The sequence below is a fragment of the Erigeron canadensis genome, chromosome 9 (assembly GCF_010389155.1).
Source record: "Erigeron canadensis isolate Cc75 chromosome 9, C_canadensis_v1, whole genome shotgun sequence".
In the NCBI taxonomy this organism is placed as follows: Eukaryota; Viridiplantae; Streptophyta; class Magnoliopsida; order Asterales; family Asteraceae; genus Erigeron; species Erigeron canadensis.
In genome coordinates this window covers 32,792,383-32,817,170 of record NC_057769.1, presented here as the reverse complement: position 1 = coordinate 32,817,170, position 24,788 = coordinate 32,792,383, and the positions used below count along the sequence as shown (strand labels likewise).

The window sequence follows — 24,788 nt, the reverse complement described above, 5'->3', positions numbered from 1 at the left end:
ATTATTAACGTTTTACGAATATTTCTGTGCCTTAACTATATTACGGTGAAGGAGTTTTCAAAGTTGCAGAAGCCCAACAAAAAAAATGAAGTATAAAGCAAAGAGTTGAGCCCACAAATTTCATCATGTTTTAGTTTTATGTACATATGTGGTCCTTCATATTAAATTAAACTTCATTAAACTTCCTTATAAATTTATATAATAACATTAGTTTGTTTATCAAAGGCAAAAATAAAATCATAATTCTACTCTTGACTAGTTTTTTTAAGATCATTTTTATAGCTCAATTGTTTTTTGTCCTCCTATTAGAAAAATTCAAATTCCGCCCCTGCCTATGGACCCAATATTATTAGTTGGTTTTGACGAGCATAGTATTTCAATTAGCTGTTTTTTCCATTGGCTTTTGCGTAATTAAAAGTAAGTTTAGTTGAACTTTAAATCGAATATTTAGAAGAAAAAAAAAACATTATAAAAATTTACTACTAGAATGTGCATGTATATGTTAAAAGTTTTTGTATAATTTGTTACTATATATCATTCTTTGCGGTCATTTAATCATTTGATTTATCACTATATAATAAATCTCTTATATAAATAAAGGAAAATTGCGATGATATCATCTTTATTAAAGAAAAATCTTCTTGTCATTGTAAGATATTTTTTTACTAATTATTTGTTTTTATTTAATTAATGAATGACATCATATCTAATTAAATTTTGATTTTCTATTCCTTCAATAAATATTTTCACTTTTAAATATTTTAAATTGCTACATGGGAATGGATTACATGCTTTCTTTTAAATTTTATATATATAAATTTTTTTACAAACATTTTTCGGTAAATTAAAGTAAAAAATTTTTATCTGCCCGCGTAATACGCAGGTTACTAAGCTAGTATTGTATATTTGAAAGATTGCAGACATTGTTATATTATAATTTATTTAACTTAGTATTAAACTTATTAGATTTTAAATGAAGATAAAAAGTGTTTTAATGATATGATAAATACGAAAGTAATATACTAAATGACAGTGAGAATGTGAGATTAATTATGATCAGAATTAACAAAAAAAGATAGTAGTTGGACTAGAAGGAGTTAATGATATGGCAAGATAGAATTAACGAATCTTACGAGAAATTTGATTGATTGTTAATAGGTGCTTAATTTAGTTTGTGATGAATTTCGATTTAATATAATGTATTGTGAAAACCCGACCCAACCCACTTTTGAATACGCGCAAAAAAAATTTCTACCTAAACTAAACTGGACATATGGTACTTTCATTTCTGGACTCACTTTTTTATAGGAACTGTAGCAAATTTTATAGGAACAACGAAGAAGAAGACTAGGAGTCGGTGAGTCTTTTCACTATTTCTTTTGTATTTTTTAGATCCCTACAGTAATTAAACGTGGCATTTTTGACCCCGGCCTTTTTCAAAATATAATAAAAAACGAAATGTATCTGTGATAACTGAAGAGCGTCTTCGGATTTGTAATGAAACTAATATGAATTGAGAGAACATAATAACATACACACTTTATTGATAGTTGATCATGTATATACACAAACACACACATAACGAAAAGGCGGCGATAGTAGTGATCCATTGTGTAGGTTCGTACGTTGATCATGACCCTTTGCGAACCAACGCATCCTTTCCTTTCCGCCGTGTTTCTTCCCAGGTGTCATTAACCTTTTATTTATTTACACTTAATACACACATATTTATGTTTCCAACACTTTCCTTGTGATGATCGGGATTATATAAAACCATCATGGAATTATTCATTACAGCTCTGTCATCATGTTCTTAGACCGAATGTTGGTTAAACATGGTTCGGCCTTGGTCCTCTTTAGCTAGCTCATGTTTCTGAACCACTAGTACTGAAGATGCAATCCCGTGATCATAAGATGCTAATAGGCCTCCTACAAGTCCCAATTCTCTCGAATCTTGAGCTTCACGTTCAAGGATTCCTGAAACAAACGCCTCCGGAAACCTACCCCTGCCAACGATCACCAGCTCAAACTCATTGCTCTGCCCTATCTCGAGTAGTTCTTCTTTGATTCTGTGAGTTGCCTTCTCCATGTACTCTGCCTCTCCTTCCCGTTGACTTTTGAATTCTTCTAATGATATCTCATCTAGTTCCTGTTTAGATGAAGTAGCCGAGCAATTTGTAAATAGACGATGCAAAATGGGCCGGTTAGGTATTGGGTTAAATCAGGCAACTATTGGTGTGGGTTTATTATGCTGGATCAGCTTGGCCGGGCTGACTCCTATGAAATAGTTAGTGTATCTAATAGAGTTAGTATGTCAAATATGATTAAAAAATAAGTTGTTTTTTACATTTTCAGATATTTTCAACTTCGAGCTAACTTTATAATTCTCTTTTAACAGCTAGAGGAAAACATAAGCTGAGTCGACCCAACTGAGAGTCAAAATTGTCGCCTCTAGTTAGAGATGACAGATCGAATTATAATTTTACCTTTTCTATATCTGCAACTTCTGGCTCTTCAGAAAGACCATTTTCATTGCCCCCTTGTTTCATTAGGAACCTAATGATGGTCACCTTGGTAGCAGGTTGCGCTGCCATCCTGCTGCCTAGCTCAAGGGCTTCACGATTGTCAGGACCGCCTATGAACACCACACATACCCTTTTAAGGATCCTAGCAACCATGTTACGTTCCACCAGCAACGCAACGGTGCATGGGGCATGTGTAAGGACCCTTTGGTTAACCACTTCCCAACCCAATCCAGTGTCGGCTACCTCTTCTTCTATGTCACCCCTTCTCCACCGTTTGTGGTAGGGTATAATGATGATTGATGCCTTCTTCTTATCTGCCACATGGCATATATCTTCATGCATTGTCGGCAGTGCTGAGATAGCTGTTGAGGACCGAATCTTGACTTTGTTTGCTTTCAGTATCGCTGAATCAAACCATGGGACTCCGTTCTTACGGGCCTGCTGCACCATCACTATGGATGAGGACCTCTCGGTTAGTTCAACTAAGTGCATGATATAGAGCTTCATGTTGGAGTAGGTGTTGGGAGACTGGATAGAATATATTAGGTTGATCACCGAAGACGAGTTTCTTGACCCATGGACACATGCTAGGACCCGAAGCTCCCCTTTAAGAGTCTGTAAATAGTGGGAGGATGACTCTTTAAGTGAACGATGGTGGACTATGGAGTAGATGCTCCGGGCAGGTTTATATACAGCCATCACCATTGGTGTAGTCATGAATGTAGTAACTAGAGCCATCATCACTAGTATAGCAAACATTTCGTCATTGAGTACCTGTTCAAAAATGTCAAAAACTTACTTGACTTTAGGTTTTGTTAGAGTTGGCAATTTCGACCTATTTAATTATGAAGGAGTCCATTAATAGATAGTAGTGTCTTTAGTTTGCTCTCTAAACATATAAATTGGGTTAAAACAGCTTAAAAGGAAACAAGAAAATCAAGCTCTACATGTATTTTTGATGCATAGGAGCACCTGAATCATGCTACCCGTTTTGACCTATTGTCCACCCGACATATAAGACTCTCCCAGTTTTGCCATATAAGGTTTAGAGAAATGGTGCAACAAATGAACCTTTTTTTCCTTGCCAATGTTGAGAACGATAAGCTCAACCAAACCTTTGGTATTCATCAGTACTCCCAAAGCTAACGATTCCTGTGCTGGAATCATGCACAATACTCCCATTAGATATGTACCGAGGATCTTTCCAGTGCAAGCAGTCATAATTACTACCACCAGCAGCCCCCATGCCTTTACGCTGTGTATCTTACTCACGTCAGTTTTCAGCCCGCTTGAAGCAAAGTAAAGTGGCAGCAGAAGGCCACAAACGAAATCTTCTATCCTTCTTATCAACCTTCCAGCAAATTCCCCGTTCTTTGGAATCATTAGACCAAAAACGAATGCACCAAATATGGCATGAATCCCGATAAGGTCTGTCATGAATCCTGATAACATCACCCCAGCAAGTGTCAAACATATATAGCCTTCTTCTGCATTAGAGCCCGAGTTTGAACACCTGCTGGCCACCCACTTCATCATTGGACGGACTACAGCTACCATAAAAACGATGAATCCTGTGCCGGAAAGTAAGACCCATAGTGACACCAACGGGCTTTGGTGGCTCCCGCCAGCGAGAGCCACTGCCAAAGCCAGCAGTACCCAGGCGACAATATCGTTGAATGCTGCTGCTGCCATGGCTGTCTCTCCTACTTGAGTTGTTAGCAATTTAAGCTCTGCTAGTATTCGAGCAAGCACTGGGAAGGCGGTAATGGAGAGCGAAACTCCCATGAATAATAAGGATTGAACATAACCAACTCTGTCTGCTCCGACGACTGCTTTCCTGAGTAGGAACGTGATTCCTACACCAAACAAGAATGGTAGCAAGATCCCAGATGCAGCAATACCAAATGCTCTCCTTCCACTTCGACGAATGGAGGTGAGATCAAGTTCAAGGCCAACAAGAAAGAGGAAGAACAAGAGCCCGATACTCGCTACTGATTCCAAAATAGGGGTGCTCCAAGATGGGAAAATCCACGACATAAATTCCTTGTTTCGGCCTAAAGCTGATGGCCCTAGCAGGATTCCACCCTGAAAATTTCCAAAATGCTTTGAGTATATCAAGAGCAAGTGGGCATTGTGATCATTTGCAGGTTAAAGTCTTGCATAATGTATTTTTCAAATTAGATCATTTTGTATAATATAACAGATCATTTAGGAAAGCTAAAAAAGGGTTGGCAGGCATGAAAGAAATGGGCCATACTTAATTAGTCGATCCCCCGTCAATCAAATGTGTATTTTTAACACATAATAGACCTCTTGCATGTTTTTTATTTAAAACTACTGGCTAGAAGGTTCCCCGCGGCGACATGGCAGTGTAATGGAGGAAACGGTAGTCGCAGTGCCGGGTGATGGTGGCGATGTAATGGCGGTACAATGCCCCCTTCAAAACCGATAAACCGAACCCGGAAACCAATAAACCGAACCGAACAAAAACCGAATCCAATAGTTTTTGGTTTTCAAAAAACAAAAACATCGGATCGGGTATCGGTTTTAGGTCAAAACTGACCCAATCTCAGCCCATTGGCTATTGATTTTGTCGATCACTAGTTTTATATAACGGTCCATAATGATTTTGTTAGAAATGAAGTAGAAAAGTGTCACGGAGTATTATATATGCTAAAAAGTTAACTTTTATCTATACGTATACTATATTATAAAGCAAATTCCCTCTGTCTAAATTTTAAGTTTCAATATTTATTTTCTCAAAATGTCGTCCTATCTATTCTATATTTACCTAAAATAACTATAATACTCTTTCTCTCTCCTCAAATCTCAACCAATCATTTTTTTTTTCTCTTCTCCATAAATCATTTATTCATCCAATTCATTCAAAATCTTTTATCTCAAAAACCGTACATCGATAAGTTATAAAAATTATATGGGTGTTCTTAAAATTTCATGCTCTTTCATTAGAGATGTCATTCGATATACTTTTGACGAATTTTTAAATCCGAGGGCGAAACACTTGCGGTTAAGGCATTTGACTATCACACTCTATGACCTATCACACTTTATGACCTATCACCCCACCATCTCACCGCCGTAATGTGCGGATACTTAATCTCGTTTTAATTGATTTATTTACATGTATTGTTATGCATGGTAGTAAATATAAATGTGAGTTTTAACTAATTTGAACATATGCTTTGAAAAAACGGTTTTGTATCAAATATAATATAGATATAATAATTAGGAAAAAGTGAAAATGATGTTGTTACGTATTTAAATTGGATACTCCTTTACATCTTAATTTTTTAATACATGTTATCCAAAAAGACAAAATTACATATTGATTTTAAGTTAAATTTGGGGCTTTTTGATAAGCAACTTCACTATAAAAAACTTTTTTCAGTCATATTTATAAATAGAAAGATAGATCCATCTATCTTATCCGATTTCTATTTTGATATTGTAAAAAGAATCTTTTTTATTCAACGTTTGATTTAAACAACTGTGTTTAGCCTTCCCCCACTCATGAAAGGGCTCTGCTGCAATGGATGGCAAAGGGTCTGTAGTACTCGAAGCACTGCAGTAATTATATATGTTCACTCGCGTATTACGTGAGACAATAGTTTAATTATAAAAAAAAAACAAAAATACATATTGATTTTCAAAAGTATATTAAAAATTGTGTTGAGAAAGACTTCACTCAACTTAAATGCCACCACCATGTATGATAGCATAGTATTAAACATATGACTATAATGGTAAGTATCTAACTTTTCAAGTGGTAAGACACATCATATACTCGTACTTTACAATTTAGTATAGATTAGAGGACTGTTTAATATAAATTCAATTAATATTAAAGTAAAATAAATAGAGTAAGATCTTCACTACTAAACCATAATTAATAAAACTGATATAAGAAAATTTATAGAGCACAACTATATATAGATTGATGCATAATATTTCAATGAAGAGAAAAGAATTAACTTATTTATTTTACATTAATATTAATTTTATTTGAATCAGAACTATAAATTAGAGATATTTGAATATTCAATTCTTAAAACTCAATTAATACATGCATAAAAAGGTGAAGTGGCCAGATGAGGACTTTGCCAACTACATGTTTGATTATTTGATGCATGGATATATGAAAACTATGTTTGCTTTTTCTACTATGCACTCTCATCTGCCACTCAAGGAAATAAAGGAACTTACAAGTATCTCGGCGATCACTTTAGGTTCTCGCAGAGGTTTGAGGAAGAACGAAAGCAACCTAGTGATGAAAACGACGAGTGTAGTCTGAATTATTAGCAATGGAAATGCATAATGTAGGGGGTTCTCGCCTTGCCACACTCCGTCTGATGAAGTCTTAATAGAGGTTATGTTGAACACCATGTCTCTAACTAACTCTCTCAGTGTGTATGTACTTTGTTCTTTTAAGGTTGAATTAATCATGCACACTTGGTGGTTTTATATATATACTAGTCCTAATACCCGTACGATGTACGGTAGCTATATAAATTGTATCATAAAGAAATTCGAATATGTCTCTTATATGATTCGTGATCGATTTGAAATAAATTGTGGTTAAAATAAACCGATGATCAAAGTTAAATTATAATAAACAATAATGATAAATATAATATATATTTAGTTAGAGTTTTAAATCTACCTTAAAGTTTTACAATCGCATTAAAATCGGAACTTGTAAATATATTGAAATGCGGCAAATAGCCTTGTGGTTTCGGAACGTACACACAAATTTTTGAAGTTTTCATGTTAATAACTTATTATTATAAGTAAGTAATAAAAGTTGAATAATTGAGAAAGAAAAAAAAAAGACAATTTTATTAATGAAAAACCATCAATCAAATAAGGGTATAATTTGTTTTTAAGTCAAGAGTTAAAGTTTAATTTTAAGTATAATAAGGAAATTCTATCTATATATAATTAAAAAAAGCTAAATTAATAAAATAAATAAATTAAAAGGACACATGTTGATCAATGAATACACCATGTATCGTTTCAAAAATATCTTAATTTTATTTTAATTTATTGGTAGATATACAGGAAGCAGCTAGCTAGCTATCTAAGATGGGGTGGTGGGAAAGAGACAGTGAAAACAACTTGGTTGATTTTCCTCAGGACCAATCCAGGTTTATTTTTTTGGATACTCCTTTTCGCATACACAATTCTATTTATTCGCTTGACCCTTAGTGGTCGACGAGCATTAATTTGCAAGCTTAATTATGATGGATCCAAATAGTGGGTGTCAGTGATGAATACAGACACTCACTCATTTATTACTAATTTGTTATGATCAGTTTAATTTACGCCCCATCATATCCCTACCACTTTTTTTTTAACCCGACCATTCCTACTTTTTGCAGCGAGGGTCGCTGCAAAAAGTGAAAAACATGCGGGCCCCCATGTCTATAATGGTAAATATGGCAGAATAAAAGCGGACCCCCTATCAGGGTCGCTGCAAAAAGTCTGGTCGAGTTACCAAAAAGGTGGTCGGGTTACCAGGCGTCTTAATTTAACACTTTAATTTCGAACATTGATATATATACATGGTTTATCAATTAAAACTTCCGAGCAATAAAAGTCTCTCTCTTCTCTCTCTCTCTCTAGAGAGCCGTTGGGAGCTCTCTCTACGTTGAGATCGAGAGTAGATCTGAGATTGAGACTATTCCCTCTTCGCCTTGGCTCCGTCTAGCCGTCGAGAATTTTTACAGGGGGTAAAACCCTAGACCGGAGGTCCTTCGGAACCAGTCTCCCTACCTTTGTGTACGGGTAAGGATGTCTACATCTTACCTCCCTCAAACCCGGCTGCTTTACCGGATTGAGTATCGTTGTTGTTGTTGTTATCAATTAAAATTAAAATTCATGTGAAAACTAAAAGACTGACTAAGCATACTGTGATTTGAAATTTAACACAATATTTTTATGCCCACAACCACCACTAGTACCATTTTCAAAAATTGTAATATGATACTGACGAAGCCCTTAATCAAACAACTGCACGGTTCAGGGAAGCTTTGCCCTTTCTTAGTCGCCGACCTCAAGGCATTTATAAAGGGGTTGGATATCGGACGCATATGGGAATGGCGTAGATTTAATGAGCAACGGTTCAAAAGATAATGTGGTCGTTTGATACAGTACAGGCGTTCCTCTTACTGTCATGGCTCATGGTGTCCCAAGAGGAGGAGGAAAGAGAGAGAAAGAGAACAACTGTGATTGGAGATGATAGTGGTATTGGTGGTGGTCGAAGATGATGTTGGTGGTGGTGGTGGACAACTATAAACAAATTATGTTAAGTTTCAAATCACGATGTGTTTGATCAGTTTTCTGGTTTTCTCACAAACTTTAGTTTCAAATTAACTTTTCACATAAATACATACATACATATATATATACCAGAGCGATATCTAGTGTTTACATCTGAATTGTTTATACAATTTTTGTTCGGATAATTTTGAAAATCAGCATTCTATAATTAAATATTTGTCTATATATTAGTAAGAAGTTGTGATTTATTATTTTGTTCGGATATGTTCTTTTTATCTAGGCCGACAACCATTGTACGTACTTCGAGCTCCAGATATTGCCCAATTGAATGTCACTATGGTGTCTCGAATGCTAACTAATAACTACTAACAACTAACTCGCTTTAAAAAAAATTAATGTGTAAGAAAAAAACAATAAGTTTATTTTCACTTAAATTTACCATGCATCATGAAAATCATCGTGCATTAAAATATATTTGTGTTTCGTGATCTCAGTGCATCAATCTTATCATGATCTAGGGGTTCAAATCTTGTCTCATTTGTTTTACTTTAATATTTGTTTTACAATAACCAACCTTATAAAATTAATGTACTATATATTTTTACGTAAAATATAAAAGGTCTTTTTTGAAAAATGTGACGTCATCGAAGAAATGCTAAATATACAAACATATTACAAACACAAATATACAAATTGATTTGTTAGGTGATGTGGACCAATGAAAATAGAGACTTTTTTTCTATTTTCTGTTTCTCCTCTTTATTTTATTAGTGACATATGTGTTAATTTTTATTTATAATTTGTTTGTAACTCCAACATTTCTTATATAAGAATAATATTTGTTACACTAATTGTCTCTTATGCCTTGCCTTCAAACGTATTAACAACCCCCATTTCATAAAAATTAAAATTTACACATCTGTTAATTATGACTTATATAATGATTGATTTGGAAAAGAAGAAGACGACGATGATGATGATTTATTAAAGTGGTCTGACTTCTGATGAAAGGAAAAGTGATATTGAAGAGTTAAAGATAGTGAAAATGGCTCGTGGGGTGGGTTATTTGTAGTACATGTACTTTTTATAGTATATGTGTAGGTTAATTTACACACTTTTTCTTCCGTCTTCCTTCCATCTCCGACCACCACCATGATCATCCGGCGAGACTTACACATGTGTAAGTTAACTTTCCGGCGAGAATCAGGTTCATTTTCGGGTGGATACGGTACGGGCCAGAGGCCCTTATCCGTTCTAAACTGACCGTCAAGGGACGCATATGGGAATCGTATGGATTTGATGGGCGGCGATCCAAGAGATGGTGACGATTTGCTACGGTACGGGTGAAGCCCTTGCTGTCGGCGCCGTGGTTGGGGTGGTCAGAGATGATGGTGGCTGGTGGTTGTCTCGCGAAGGAAAAAACCTAAAAATTTTAAATCCTAAAATGCTAAAAAAAAGTTGTACTTACACATGTGTAAGTCTCGCCGAAGATGGTTGCCGTCGCCGGGGGATCATGGTGGTGGTCAGAGATGATCATGGTGGTGGTGGTGGTGGTGGTGGTGGTGGTGGTGGTGGTCGGAGATGGAAGGAAGAAGGAAGAAGAAGTGTGTAAGTTAACTTACACATGTAATATAAAAAGTACATGTGCTACAAATAACTTTCCTCAATGGCTCGTTGATCTCTTCAATGACTCGGAGCTAGAATTTGTGATTGCTAGCTTATCTCCTTTTTAGTAAATTTTATATTTTTTAATACTTAAGTATGCAAATAAGTAACAGTGTAAGATGAACATATATATCCTACTTTTGAGATATAATTATAAATCTACTCAAATCATGTTTTAGAAGCATTGTATTTATGCATTTAAAACTTACAATTTAGATTGATTCAAACCCTAATAGTAACATCCAAATAACCAGTATGTTAAAGATTGAACTTTATTCAATACTATTGTTTTAAGTTTTACTTTTCACTTCTAATATTGTTTTATGCTTTCATTTCTTTATGAAATACCAACATCAGATAGGAGAGAAATTGATATGGACCCATAGAATACCCCTCTTGAAGGACACTAGACTCATGAAATGAACATGTACAATGTCTCATTTGGTGTTCAGTTTAGACCTTACTAAAAACTCAACGGAAATACTTTAGTCGAAAATCTATCATACAGAAATCGAATTTTTTTTCCAAAAAGTGCAATGACGAATTCCTAAATACACCAATGCGGCAAAATAGCGGTTGAATAGATATAAGATATGGCATTTCGTACGATATGGTTTCCGCATTAAAATATATTTTTTGTAAGATTAAGGGAAATAAAACCTCCTCCATGCGACATAGAAATGACGTTTGATTTAAGTATGTTGATATCAACTTTTAAATAACATAACTAATACTAAAAGAAGTGATAAGGAAAATACATAAATAAAGATCAATATCACAACATTGTGTAACAAATTCTTTGAGTGCAACAATAGAATGAATGGCAAAAAGCAAAATTTCTTGTATTTGATTTGAAACAATGCAATAATTTAATGTAGTGCTTTTATTTAAACCAAGCATTAATTGAGTGCTCTTATTTTATACATACATTTAAATGAGTGCTCTTATTTACTTCGATACAATGCAACGATTTAATTGACCGCTGTTATTAAACCAACCTTTTTTATTCTTCTTTATGTCTAGTTGACATGTCTTCTCTTAGTGCTTCTGCAATGTAATGTGAGTAACAGTCAGACGATTAGCAACGAATCGGTCAATCTCAGTAAAGCAATAATGAGCAATTCCGTTTGAAAGCGTCTGCATATAAAGTACTTCAACTATTTATCATACAAGAACATGAAAGAAAATAGAGTTCTGATTATGGCGGCTTCTCTATGTACACAAGTAACACCATATGGAATCAACAGAATGATAAATATGATATATGTTTACTTAAAAGATCAGACAGTCATATTACACAAAATGAACAATAAATCAAGATATAGCAGTTACCTGGTCTAGAAACACCCATATAGTTGCATGATCTGGTTTCTTTCATAAACCTTTACATATGTAGCATTTCAAAATAAACCGAGCCAACACATGAGCCATGAGCCCTCGACTTTACCTGCAGCACATTACACAAAGAACTAAACTCCAGAGAGTTGACCCTGGTACGATTAAGTTGTTAAAATGACCCAAATTAGTGATCTTGCAAATTGCACTAAGGCTCATCAAACAACAATTGGAAAAAGAGAAAGAAAGAGTAAATTGCTTTTTTCATTCATCAAAGACTAATTTCCTGTTTCTAATCCTACACTATGAGGGGAATTGTGCCTAAAATGATTCATTTTTAACCGAATAACTGAAAACTAAATAGCACGATTCCCACCCAACAACCGGAAAAAGTTACAAAGTTGACGGGCCACATGCTATACAATGTTACATATTTATGTGCAGAATGTTGTATCTTCCAAGAATCCCGTGCAAACCCCATCTCGGCTTTCCTGATACAGCAAGTTAGTGATGTTCTTTCTTGAAATGAAATATCTGCGCATTCAATAATACACGACATGGGGTATGATCAAAATGCACTGGCCCAGTTAATTTCAAACCAAACGCATTAACACTGAAAATTCAACCTTATCCAATGTCAGTTAACTCCCGAGATAGCGAACAATCTTCAAGTCCCGAAGTGAAACCAGGGTCATAAACATGAGGTACTATATCAAAGGTCTCGTTGCCCATTTCCAACAAAGATGTACTTAAAAAATCATCCAGCACGACACCGGGAATAGAAGATACCATATCAAATCTCGAAGTCAAATCTATGGGCAGCATTGGGGGTGGATGCAAATTGGGGTTACGAAGTAGAGAAAGTACTTCGGTGGAATCCACAACAGTTTTCCTTAATTTGGATTTAGACGACTTCGATGGTAGTTCAGAATTTTGAAGCCTTTGCTTTCCCGGAGTTTGAGATTTAGGTGGACGGGACTTGACTTCGGCTGGTGAGAGTGCTGATGTCAGCAAACTTACACTGCCATCAACAGCAACTCTTGATGCATCCCTGTACACAAATTTGTGTAAAATTTTAGAAATATGATGTGAACATGGGTCAGTTGTAGTTACTAATATAGCTAATGGGTCAAATGATTACAAAGAAGGGCTAAGAATGAGAACTGTTCACAGCAGTTTATAAGCTGCGCATAATCCATTTAATACCCACATTTTGACAAATCATTACTAGTTGATAGTTACTCCCGTAATCATATTCAACGCATTAATTAATGAAGTTAAAGGAAGGGCAACAAGTGCATATTTTACACAGGACCCTGCAACCAGCCTAGCACTAGGCATATTTTACATTAGGTTCACAGGAAAACGTACCTGAAACGCCATTCAACAGTATCCTTAGATGACCTAAAATGATGACTATCGGCCATGGGTATGTGTTCAGATGGCACTGATTCCGAGTCAGCTATTGACACAGGTATGACCGATGGCAATGGAATACTTTCATCATCATCCCTCCGTGAAGGAAACTCTAAAGTTATGGCAAGATTTCCAAAATTTCGAGAATCATGTCGTTCACTAAAAGTGGAAACTCTTTCCTCTCTCGGTATATTCTCAGAACTATCGAGAGCATCGGCTACTAATCTTCTCATCGGGCTTAGGTTAGTGAAGTGCATATTTTGTGACTGCGGTCTCATGGAGTCTCGAAGCGCATAGTTCCGAAACCTTCCACTTCTTGGATGAAATGGGTTTTTCTGGTGACCATAATGAGAGGTTGACCTCCACACGGATGCAAGAAGGTGAGCAAAATGTTTTTGAAGGGTGTAATCTTGATCCAGCTGTTCCGACACAATATCCAACAATGTTTTCGCATGCTCCTGTAAAGTTCGATAAGCAGATGAAATGAAAAAAATCGGTAAAGAAACCATATTCAAAATTTTCGAATGTACTTACGTTGTTTAAGCGAATTGTAAATTCATATTAATAAAGAAACTAAAAATTTAAATGACAAGAAGGAATATAATAATATATAAACGTTTTCGACTATAAAATATGGAGAAAAAACTACTATATTTTCAAGAATTAAACGTGTAGTAGTTTTAATAACAATGAAAATGAGATGCAAAAGAGTAAATTAATGATTTTGAAATTTCTTAAATAGCAAATTTTGCTATTGCAGTAATAAAACTGTTATTTAACCAAATTAACCATAAATAGAATCACTTATTCAAACTACAAAACTTATAACCAATTAATCACAGATTCTGCACATTTAAACACCCTTTCATAATGCATTGAGACGTTAATCATAGATCTAGCTTACCTCGCTTACTCTAAGAAGAGCTTTGCCACTTGATTTTTCGTTATGAAGATTTTCAGAATTTGACAGCACGTATCTTTGAACAAGCTCCCGATACCTCTCACAGCAATGAACAGGATGCCGGACAATTCCCCTATACAACCCACCAGCTGTCATTCCATACAATACATCACTTGCCAAACTCCAGTTTATACCATATTCATGTACAACAGCACAAAGCAACGCGTCCTCTGATGATAACCAAGAATCAGGTGTCGGAAAACAATCATTAGGCCATATACTTCCCTTCTTTAGCTTCTCAAGCCTTATGGTCATTACCCGTTTCACAGGCATTGAAATGACTGATATTTTTATTCCCATTTTGCTTCTGTTGTTTGTCTTTTGTTCCACTTCAAGATTGAAACTAGTTCCACTTAATTTCAAATCTTTTGGTTCATCTTGCTGCTCAGGTATAGAATTTGAATCAAAATCTAATAAGCGTGGTTCAGTATTCTTCTTGCTCTTTTTAGATTTCTTGGATATCTTGACTTCACTTTCCTCTATTGGTTTTTTGCGTTTCTTCACAAACATCAACTCGTCATCAAAATCATCATCAAATTCTATTGGTGACACTACATTTGTAGTCTTTGAGTCATAAGATAAAGCTTCTTCTTTCAGAGATTTGAACTTTGTTTTCTTTGCCTTTTTCTTCGACTTGGGTTTCTTAACAATAGTTTCAATCCTGTTCAGATTGAAAGAGGAAGAAGTACCCAAATCAGAAATAGTCTTGTTAATTCCTGGCTTCTAGAGAACTTTCATAACATGTAATGGAGGTGGTTATTTCACAAATTTACTTGGGAGTAGAACCGTACGGTTAGATTTTTATCTCAAAGGTGTCAAGCGAATAAACTATAATTGAAGAAAGTGCCATAAAATTGGAGCAAAAAAAGTCAAAAGTGTAATAAGTAAAAGGAAAAACCAGCAAAATCAATTTATTCAAACAGCAGAACTATTATGGAAAATACGCAACTATTCTAATCATATTTGACACACCAACCATTTTATAATAAAACTAAAAATTCCAAAAAAAGAAGTTTTCTGGGTCAACCCAACTTGACCATTTCACCCCCTTACCAAAAACTATATGCTGTGACATTACCGAACCTGCCCGACCAGCCCATATAGCCACATCTAACATGTGTCGACAAAAGAATGATGGTGTAATTTTCCAATATAACCTCGCGTCAGAAATGTCGACCAATATATTTCTTGAAAATATAGTCTTACCTCATTGCCTCATACTCAGCTAGCTCCTTCTCTCTAGCCAATTCCTTTTCTCTAGCAAGCTTCTCTCTAGCTTCCCTTTCACGGTCTTCCATCAACTAGATAAAAGTACAGATGTGGAACTATCATCAAGTTGAGCAAGGACACATAACTAACACAGTTACACAAACAAAAATAAGTGCCGCACCTGATGTTCAGTCAATACTTTAACTTGCTCTTGGTATGCCTTAGTTGCAAACTCTGTATCCCAGCCTGACAACACCATAAAATCAACAATGTTATCATTAATTTTCATAAATACATATAACATTTTTTATTATTTCAAAATCTTAGAAAATGTAATACACAATCTATTAGAGTTTCACAATAAAGAACCAATTAAATAAAAATCAAAGTTTAGTAATTTATCTAAACAGCCCGTTTTTTTATGGCCATACTTGGTTATCCAAATCTATTATACATTTATACTATTGCCAATTAAAATCATAACTGTCAGTAAATGTTACTATTAATATCAATACTAAAAGATTAACTTTGTCATGTTCTAGGATTTTATATCAACCAATATAATTACCAAAAAGATAGATTTAAATACAATAAGAACTCACTTTCATAAACTAAAGGTTCCTCGTCATCATCAATCTCTGCTTCCATATCATCCTTCAACTTCTCGATATGATCCAACTCCCATTCCGCTTCCTCAAACCGATCCTGTACCTCTATCAATGCATTGTCAATGATCGGGTCCCACAGCTCAAGAAACCGTACAGCGTATCGATCAATTGGCCGAAGTTGATTCTCAAATGATGAAATCTCCTGACCCGAAGCAGCAGCAGCTGCAGCCATCTGTTTGACATCATCCATCATGTCCACATCATCATCGTCAATATTAACCAAACTCATACCCGCTTCTTCATTCGGTTCGCTCCATTTTGGTGTTTGTGGGTTTTCAGTGACTAATCCAGCATGATCACCATCTTCATCATTCAAAAGCTCATCATCTTCCAATCTCCCAGTGGGTTCTTCTGTAAATTCTTGGTTTTCAACGGCCTCTTCCTGCTCGACTTTTTTTAACGCCATGTAATCCGCTTCATCTTCTGCATGCTTCAAAGCAGCCTCAACGTCAGCATTGGATACTGGGGGATTGACATCAGCCCCATTAATCAAAGTTTTGTCTTTCTGCATGTTGTTTACAGAGACCGTTCCGTGGCCTGAAAACAATTCCATTGGATCAAGTTTCTTGAAAAACTCAGTGTTATACTCCCCACTCTGAATCACCAAATCATCAAGAGCCCGTTTCTGTTTTGCCTTTTTTAAGATATTCTCTTCAATTGTGCATTCACTAATCAAACGATAAATATGTACTTCACGTGTTTGACCAATTCTATGACACCGATCTTGAGCTTGTTGATCCATAGCCGGATTCCAATCACTATCATAAAATATAACTGTATCTGCACCTACAAGATTGATACCCACACCGCCACTACGTGTTGACAAGATGAAAAGGAAATACTTCGGATTCGTGTTGAACCTTTGCATTAGGGTTTGCCTTTCCTCCGGCTGAGTTGACCCATCTAACCGCATATACGTGTATCCATATAAATTTATAAAAGCTTCCAAAACATCGAGCATTTTTGTCATTTGGGTGAAGATTAGCGCTCGATGACCTTCAGATTTCAACCGTCTAAGCAGAACTGCAAGCTCTTGAAGCTTTCCGCAATCAAACTGTATTAACCTCCTATCGGGAAAATAAACTTGTCTTCTAACAATAGCAGGGCGAATAGGTGTTAATAATGGCGATAAAAGTGTTGAACATTTATCCTTATAAGCTCGATTTATAAACACCGAAGAGCCCGATTTGCTGCACCATCCAACAGGAGGTGGAGCTCGTGCTGCTGGGATTGCAAACATAAAACTCTCAACCTGGTCAACCATCTTTTTGAATCGATCAACCGGAGACAAAATTATCTCTGCAAGCTTAGAAGAAACGGGATTTTGACTTTGATTGTGAAAGGAGACGATATCACGTAATCCCGTTGAGTACACAGGCTTTCTTTTACACTTCAATGAATTCCACCAGGCAATTGATGCCGCTCGTTCCTTCATTTCTTTAAGTCTATCCTCTTGAAGTGCCTTCTGAATTTCTTCAAATATATTAAATCCATTAGACTTTTTCCCAGACTTGATTTTAACTTCTAACTCTTCTACACGGGCCTCGATTAATCTTGAAGGTGTTTCAATAGCTTGAACTTCATCACTCTCCCAAGATGTCATGTCATAGTCAAGATGAGTAAACACAAACCCTAATCCACAGAGGTCAACCGCAGAAAATTGACTAGGGGCTAGAATGGTACAAACGGAAGAACAGAACTGTACTTCTATCCCCCTCATGTCAAAAGAACTAATAATGGGACGACCTTCAAACAGATCTGGATGGTTGCAAACCTTTCTAAGTTGCATTATAACACTAATCATCCCAAAGAAACTAGAACTTGCTAAAGTAGCTTGTGTTTCTGAGCTGGCAATGAAATCTTCGTACAGATTCCGTTGTCTCCTAGAGAGTCTACAGTAAATAACATGCTCGTGCTTACTAGGTAATTGCTTCTCCACATCCCGTTTTAGTCTTCTAAGTATAAAAGGACGAAGGACATTATGCAACCGGTCAATTACCTCTTTGTTGACTTTCTCTTGACCATCAACCATTCCCGATATTGGATTACTGAACCAATCTTTAAATTCTTGATGCGACTGAAAAACATGTGGCATCAAAAAATGCATCAACGACCATAACTCCATAAGATCATTCTGAAGAGGAGTACCGGTCAAAAGGATACGTCTTTTGGTATTGAAGTTCAACAGTGTTTGCCATCTTTGAGATTTCCAGTTTTTTATGAGATGAGCTTCATCCAATATCAAATATTTCCATTTTTTTCTCTTGAATATTTTTGAATCTTGAATAACAAGTCTGTAAGTTGTGATGCATACATGAAACGAATGTGGCTTCATCCATCCTTGCCTCTTATGTTTCCGGGCTTTTGCACTTCCAAAATAAGTCAAGATTTTAAAAGCAGGACACCACTTTAGAAACTCGGTTTCCCAATTGAGCATGACACTTGTCGGTACAACAATAAGATGCGGGCCCCATATACCCTTTTCACATGCTAGATGGGCAAGTAACGCAATTGTCATGATGGTTTTTCCAAGGCCCATTTCATCTGCAAGAATCCCGTTAAGTCGTTTTTCGTACATCGTAACTAGCCAGTCCAACCCAATGTGTTGATACTCGCGAAGAGAGAACTTCAGCAGAAATGGGAATTTTGTCCGGACTTTGGTTGTCAAAAACGTATTTCCTGTTGGCTGTGCTGACCTGGCAGCAGCTGCAGCGTCAGCAATTCTGTCCTCATTCTCTCCACCTTCATCAACCAGTTTATCTTGCTGGTCTTCGTGTTCAGTAAGGGTTTCGGGTGGTACATCAACATCATTTGTGGAAACATGCTGGATATCCACAGATGAATCAACTTCCAGATCTTCTTGTATAGAAGTATTAGACAAATTTTCAGACACAGATGCACCTTCAGACTCGGAACCATCATCTGTGCTTCTATTTGTATCAGGGTCCTGTTATAAATAAGCAAACGTGATGAAAAGAAAATGATATTAGAACATGGTAAATAATTTCGTGAAAAGGTGTCACCCCTATCAACATACCTGCCTATACCTTGCAAGCAAATCCTCAATTGGAATCTCACTCTCTTTTTGCAATAATGCAATCTGCAAAACAATAGCAAAAAATTACAATTCCACCAATATTCCGCAAATACCCTTTTGCATATGTGCTATATGATCTAATTTGTGCTTCCAAAGCGATAACTGTAACTTGAAGGATAAACTGTTGCTTCAAACTACGTATAGCTAGATGATTCTACATTTATCTCGATAACCATTTTCTTATGTCTACTGCTCACCTGATTACCCAAATCCGAGTATTTGGACGTAAAGACGTCACAATCATATCATAATCAATTTATCCAAATGCCCAAAACTGATTGTCGCGTCACAATAATCAGTTTAAGTGCACATATTAGCACCCCCTAGGTAATTGTTTCATATTAATTAATCAGATTGACTTTATTTAAGGTAAAATTTGAAATTCAAAAGGCAATCTATTCACCTCATCAACTGAATCATCATGTTCAGCCTTCGCAAGTTCTTCTTCCTCCAATAAGGTTGTTTCATCATCCTGTAGATCCAAAAAAGTGGAATGACAATGTTATAAATAATTAGTATTGAATTTCAATAAACAACAAGAAAGTCATATTCATGACTGTGAAATACATCCATATCATATAACATACCTTATCCTCTCCATTCGCAGCTACGAAGTCGCCATCGTCCTACACAAAGTTATGGAATACTATAAGTATTTGTAGGTGTGTACGTAAGCGTCTTAACTTGGGTTAGTATCTTACTTTTTCATCGTTCAAGTCTAACTCCATATACTTTTTCCCCTCTTGGAGACGTTTACGTTTTCGAACGTAATGTTCCTTGATTTCTAAACGCCTTTTTGGAAATGACAAAATGCCATTACTTTCGGCCTGTAGCAAGAGAGACGAGATATATCACACTCAGCAGTGAACTTGATTCTCATTATAAGTTAGTAACCATAATGAAGACCTACAACTTACACAAGGACGACTCTCTTCCTTTGATTTATGCTCAGAAGTGTCATTTCCATTACCTGAAGGAAGTAGTCAACATTAATGCCAGATTATAGGTTGATATGATAAAAGAGAAACAGGTCACTTACACTGAGTGACATCCTCCCGTGCCTTGGTTAGTTCAACTACATCTTCATTCTTTCCTGGAGTACCCTCCGTAGTAACTGAGAATAATTGATTACAATTAGTTCAGATATAAACATTTCTAGAAAAAGCAATTCAGAACTTTAATAGCATAATAGCAAAAAGTCGGGGTTCAGAACTGAGAAGACAATATCGACCAACTTGCATAAGTGGACCAAAAGAGGCTATAATTTATCTAAAAAATATGATGGGTCAATAAACGTAAATACTAAGTTACTATAGTTGTCTTTTACTCATCTGCAAGTACAATTGGTTAAACAGGACACACACGTTTAAATTTGTCAAAGCTCAATTTGAATCATACAACCTCTAAGTTAAATACTAAGTTACTATAGTTGTCTTTTACTCATATTTGACGCATCAAACAACTTCTATAAAAAATTAATAAACGGACAAAAGGGAATGCGTTATGGGATCAATGCGACCCAGATGACTAACCTATCTTACACCTAAACTCCCTATCTTACACCTAAACTCAGAATGACTAACCTTCTCCACCAGTATAACGGGCAAGCAACTCCTCAAGCGGTAGATCTACTTCATTTTGCAAAGCTGCTAGTTCCTCTCGTCGTTCATCTTCAGTTATGAGAGCTTCATCCTCCTCGATCGTATGCTCGTCATCTTCCTAAAGCAGCAAGGAAACGAGAAAAATTGAGCTCATAATAAAATTCATAGTTTTTACTTCAGCTCATACCAAATTTTAAAAGAATTGTGGTTTGGTCAGCAAATTTTAGGCTCTTTAAATCTCAGGTGGCTGCTATTTATTAACAATATTTACTAATTATCATTTTCTCCTTTATATATTGTTTATCCTAGTATACATAACTAAACATCTACTTACTACCGACTATTTGCACTATTTTTCCTTTCAGAGAGAGTAATATTGAAACTGAAACTTTACTTGTGTGAATGTATACTGCTTATTATCTCAAAAATAACATGTATATGTGAAAAAAAAAGAAAGAAAAAAAATACAAATTACTTACAGGCTCATTTTCAGACTTATAGTCTTCATCAGTTTCTAAATTATTTGACTGGGACTCTGCCAAAGACAGACTAAAGTCATGCAAATGATCCTCAACAAAAATATATAGTAATTGCACCTAAATCACAATGCTTCTTTATACCATTATGTGATTCAGCACACCCATTGACATAAGTCTGGTCTTTATATTCAGTGGCTGGCTGTTCTTGCTTTGAATATGATGGCACTTGCTGCAGTGAAGACGAATCAACAAGGTTCTCTGCCAGCATTGTTGAATACCTGTGACCATCATTTTTTTTACAAAATATACATAACACATGTTTCTTTAAAAATAACTAAACAAAAGTGGAGGAGGCAAGATGGGTGGGGGGGTAACTTGGCAATTATTAGTTACAGGAAGAAAAGTGCAGAGAATGTTGACCCAATTACACCTTTTTGCCCACTTCCCAACAGCTAATTACAACAATCATAAAGCTGTAAATAAAACAGATTTTGGGAAGTTGTATGCATTGAAATCTGAGTTTGGGTAACCTAATAAATTATCGACCAATTTTACATGTTAGACTTTTAAGATTGAGGGTTTGGACTTCTAAATGATTGACCCATTTGACGTGTTAGACGTTGAAATCATATAGGTTTGCTCCAATTTGAATAAAACACAACATAAAACGAACCATTTGAGTAAAAAGGTTAAAATTTCTATCTCTAATCATAAGAAAAATTTGCCGAAAACACAATCTTACCTTTCTGTTTGCCCTAAAAGAAATTCAAGCTGTTTATCAAGTACTTTTTTCTTCTTCTGATCAACCTCTAACCGATGCTTGTATAGCACCTGAAATCACGTAATATCTCATTAACTATTACAACTTTGTATAATAATAATAAACCACAACTCAGTAATAGACAATCATTAAAACAACTTGCCAGCTTCTCAATTTTCGTCCAGAATTTCTTCACGTCCTTGGAAATATTGAGTGCTACTTTTTTCATCCGGAGCTCTTCCTCCTGGTCATTGAGAAATCAGATCATATCTAATTAGATCTTTCATAAGATCAAAACTTTAGAACATACAAACTAAGGAACAACCAACCTTCACTTTTCTTTCTCCTCTTGTGGCCTGATCCACCATGCCTTTGCTAGCCCTTGTGGCAACTTTCTTTGCCAGAGCCAATTTAAATTTTCTTTCGGATTCAAAATCCTGATAGTAAATAGTAGTTATAACTATCAATTAATTCATCTAACTAAAACTCATGGAGATTATTCATAACTTTGCTAATATATAACATCAGAAATAGAAGAAGATCGTACCTTCGATAACCATACCATCTCTTCAAGAAGATGGTCCCAATGTGTTCTCGGACGCCTTGGTTCTTTGGGCGGTTCAAGTCCCTAAAAATAGAAAGCTATGGTCAAAAACATGTATAAAAAATGAAGAAACATGTTTCTTAAAAATATGTGTGCTTAAGAGGGTTCGATTGGCTAGACTCTGATGAAGTTTGTTTAGACTCGACTCTCAAAATAATGACTTAATTGGGCACCTAATAACTACTACTGAGCAAGACAAAAGCGGAACCTAACAAAATGGTTAAGATAACTTTCATTCTTCTAAAATTTTAGAATATAGCTTCATTGTGCCATCAAAAAAGAAATCTTAAATCAAAATATAATACAATCTACATTCGCCAAATTTAACGTTATCAGCATCTGCTGTTACTTTCTTCTTTCTTACCTTTTATGTACAAGCAGCCTCATTTATCAACAAAATCTGAATAGTTACATCGAACTACACGAAATTTGCCCATTTTTCATGGAGATTTACGCATCACGGAGATGCAAAGGTTTTAAAGTAAGGCAAAACAATAAAAATCACAACCGAAACACATGTGATATATAAACAACTAAGCATTTCAACTTGGCTACATGCTTGAACGCAGATGCAATGCATATTCGTAGTCAACATGATTCACAAATCCATATTGCCACTAACACATAATATAATAAAGTAACTACATGAAGTATTTGCATGGATAGTTCTACAAATTGCAGTATGCAGCAATACAGAGAATGCAAAAAAATAATGCTTCATTGGTCTTTAGATAATTAGGGGTAATCAAAATATGACGCATTAATTAAATCAGTTTTAAACGTGTTCGTACTGCATAACGTTGTAATAATCACTTTGACGGCATCGAGGAGTTATAGCAAAGTTTTATTAATGAAGCAAGTGCTAAAAAAGTGGCCAATATGAGTAGATACTATATGATCCGTTTTACACTACCAACGATAATCAATCTTGTAATGGCTAGTGTCATAACTAGAAGTAGGTTAGCTAAACACTATTAACTAAATATCAAGACAATCACTATAAAAAAATCCACGGCCAAACATCCTATAGGCTATCATCGCCGAAATGTAGATTGACGAAACACTATATATTCGGAAAATTTCACAGTTGTTGATTAAAAAAGCTCACCTTTTGGCGTTTAGCCCTCGATTCATGATCAATTTTAGACCTTGGACCTTTCGAGGCCATTATTTCCACAAAATTCAGGACATTACTTCAAAAACTCTGCAACAACAAAGAGCAAAAATCAACAATTTTTTTCAGAAGTTTCAGTAATCAATTTACCAAACAAACTTTATAAGCAAATAACCAAATTCACCACCAATGTAGAGAACTAAAGTCCTGCATTTCATAACAAAAAAAAATCCCATGAAAAACATACAAAAAAAATATCAAAAAATTTACCAAAATCTTTCAAAACCTATAAAGATTCAATCTTTTTCTATCTTTCTTTATAATTCTTGTTAATCCTTTCATTTTCAATAAACCCCATGTAGAAAAAAACAGTAAATCTTAAATTGCATGTATACAGACACAGATGCATACATAGATATACATATATATATACGTATATATATATAAACAAAATCAACAACTTACCAGCTGTAAAACAGTAAAAGAAAATAAGAAAGAAACTTGTTTTCTCTTATTTAACGGAAACCCAGCTCACATAAACAATCAAAATCAGTTGGGGTTTCAAAAAGATTGAATTTTTTAAAGATTAAAGGTTTAAGGGTTCAGATCCGGTAAATTTTATTTTAAAAAAAAATTATGAAAAATAAAAAATGGTTTTTAAGAAAATAAAAAAACTTAGGTGAAGAAAGAAAGAGTGTGTGTATGTGTGTGATTTTGATGAGGGGGGGATTTTTGTTTGTTTAGGGTAAAAGAGGTATTGATTATTAGATGATTTTAGCGATTTGAGATTTGATAAAAGAGTAAAATAAAAAACTTGACGGCTGATATTTGTGTGCTTTTGTATTGGAAGAAACGGGATAAATGTATTTACCTAAAAGAGCTAAGCAATAATGTGAAAGTACGTTAATGCCCCTCAATATAAAACTCTTCTTTTTCTTTTTAACAGACATTAACATGGTACATGGTTACCTGTGCAATATGGTAGCGGTGACGGTGACGATGATTTATTAATGTCGTTGACGGTACTATTGGTGGTAGTGGTGGTGTTGAGTGT

At 35.3% G+C, this 24,788-nt stretch overlaps 2 protein-coding genes across 3 annotated transcripts; both read right to left on the bottom strand.

Annotated features, from left to right (window-relative positions):
• Nucleotides 1-1,643: 1,643 nt before the first annotated feature.
• LOC122583032 (cation/H(+) antiporter 20-like) lies at nucleotides 1,644-6,929 on the bottom strand. 2 transcript variants are annotated; one of them, XM_043755468.1, is made up of 4 exons: nucleotides 6,750-6,929; nucleotides 3,597-4,610; nucleotides 2,487-3,299; nucleotides 1,644-2,149 (listed from the first exon to the last, which is right to left on the bottom strand). In XM_043755468.1, the coding sequence occupies exons 1-4, from the start codon at nucleotides 6,927-6,929 to the stop codon at nucleotides 1,814-1,816; spliced, it is 2,343 nt and encodes a 780-aa protein (XP_043611403.1). In that variant the 3' UTR covers nucleotides 1,644-1,813. The 2 variants fall into 2 exon arrangements, with proteins under 2 accessions (XP_043611403.1, XP_043611404.1); XM_043755469.1 differs by having other exon boundaries at nucleotides 1,644-2,208; nucleotides 2,534-3,299.
• Nucleotides 6,930-12,069: 5,140 nt separating this feature from the next.
• LOC122583910 (protein PHOTOPERIOD-INDEPENDENT EARLY FLOWERING 1) lies at nucleotides 12,070-24,401 on the bottom strand. Its single transcript, XM_043756282.1, has 21 exons — nucleotides 24,200-24,401; nucleotides 23,729-23,824; nucleotides 22,564-22,644; nucleotides 22,346-22,453; nucleotides 22,180-22,260; nucleotides 21,999-22,087; nucleotides 21,398-21,534; nucleotides 21,257-21,312; nucleotides 20,760-20,895; nucleotides 20,216-20,290; nucleotides 20,094-20,146; nucleotides 19,878-20,003; nucleotides 19,764-19,802; nucleotides 19,580-19,648; nucleotides 19,117-19,179; nucleotides 16,014-19,026; nucleotides 15,593-15,657; nucleotides 15,409-15,503; nucleotides 14,146-14,863; nucleotides 13,197-13,699; nucleotides 12,070-12,876 (listed from the first exon to the last, which is right to left on the bottom strand). Exons 2-21 carry the CDS (start codon nucleotides 23,786-23,788, stop codon nucleotides 12,453-12,455), a joined length of 5,991 nt encoding a protein of 1,996 aa, XP_043612217.1. The 5' UTR covers nucleotides 23,789-23,824; nucleotides 24,200-24,401; the 3' UTR covers nucleotides 12,070-12,452.
• Nucleotides 24,402-24,788: the final 387 nt, after the last annotated feature.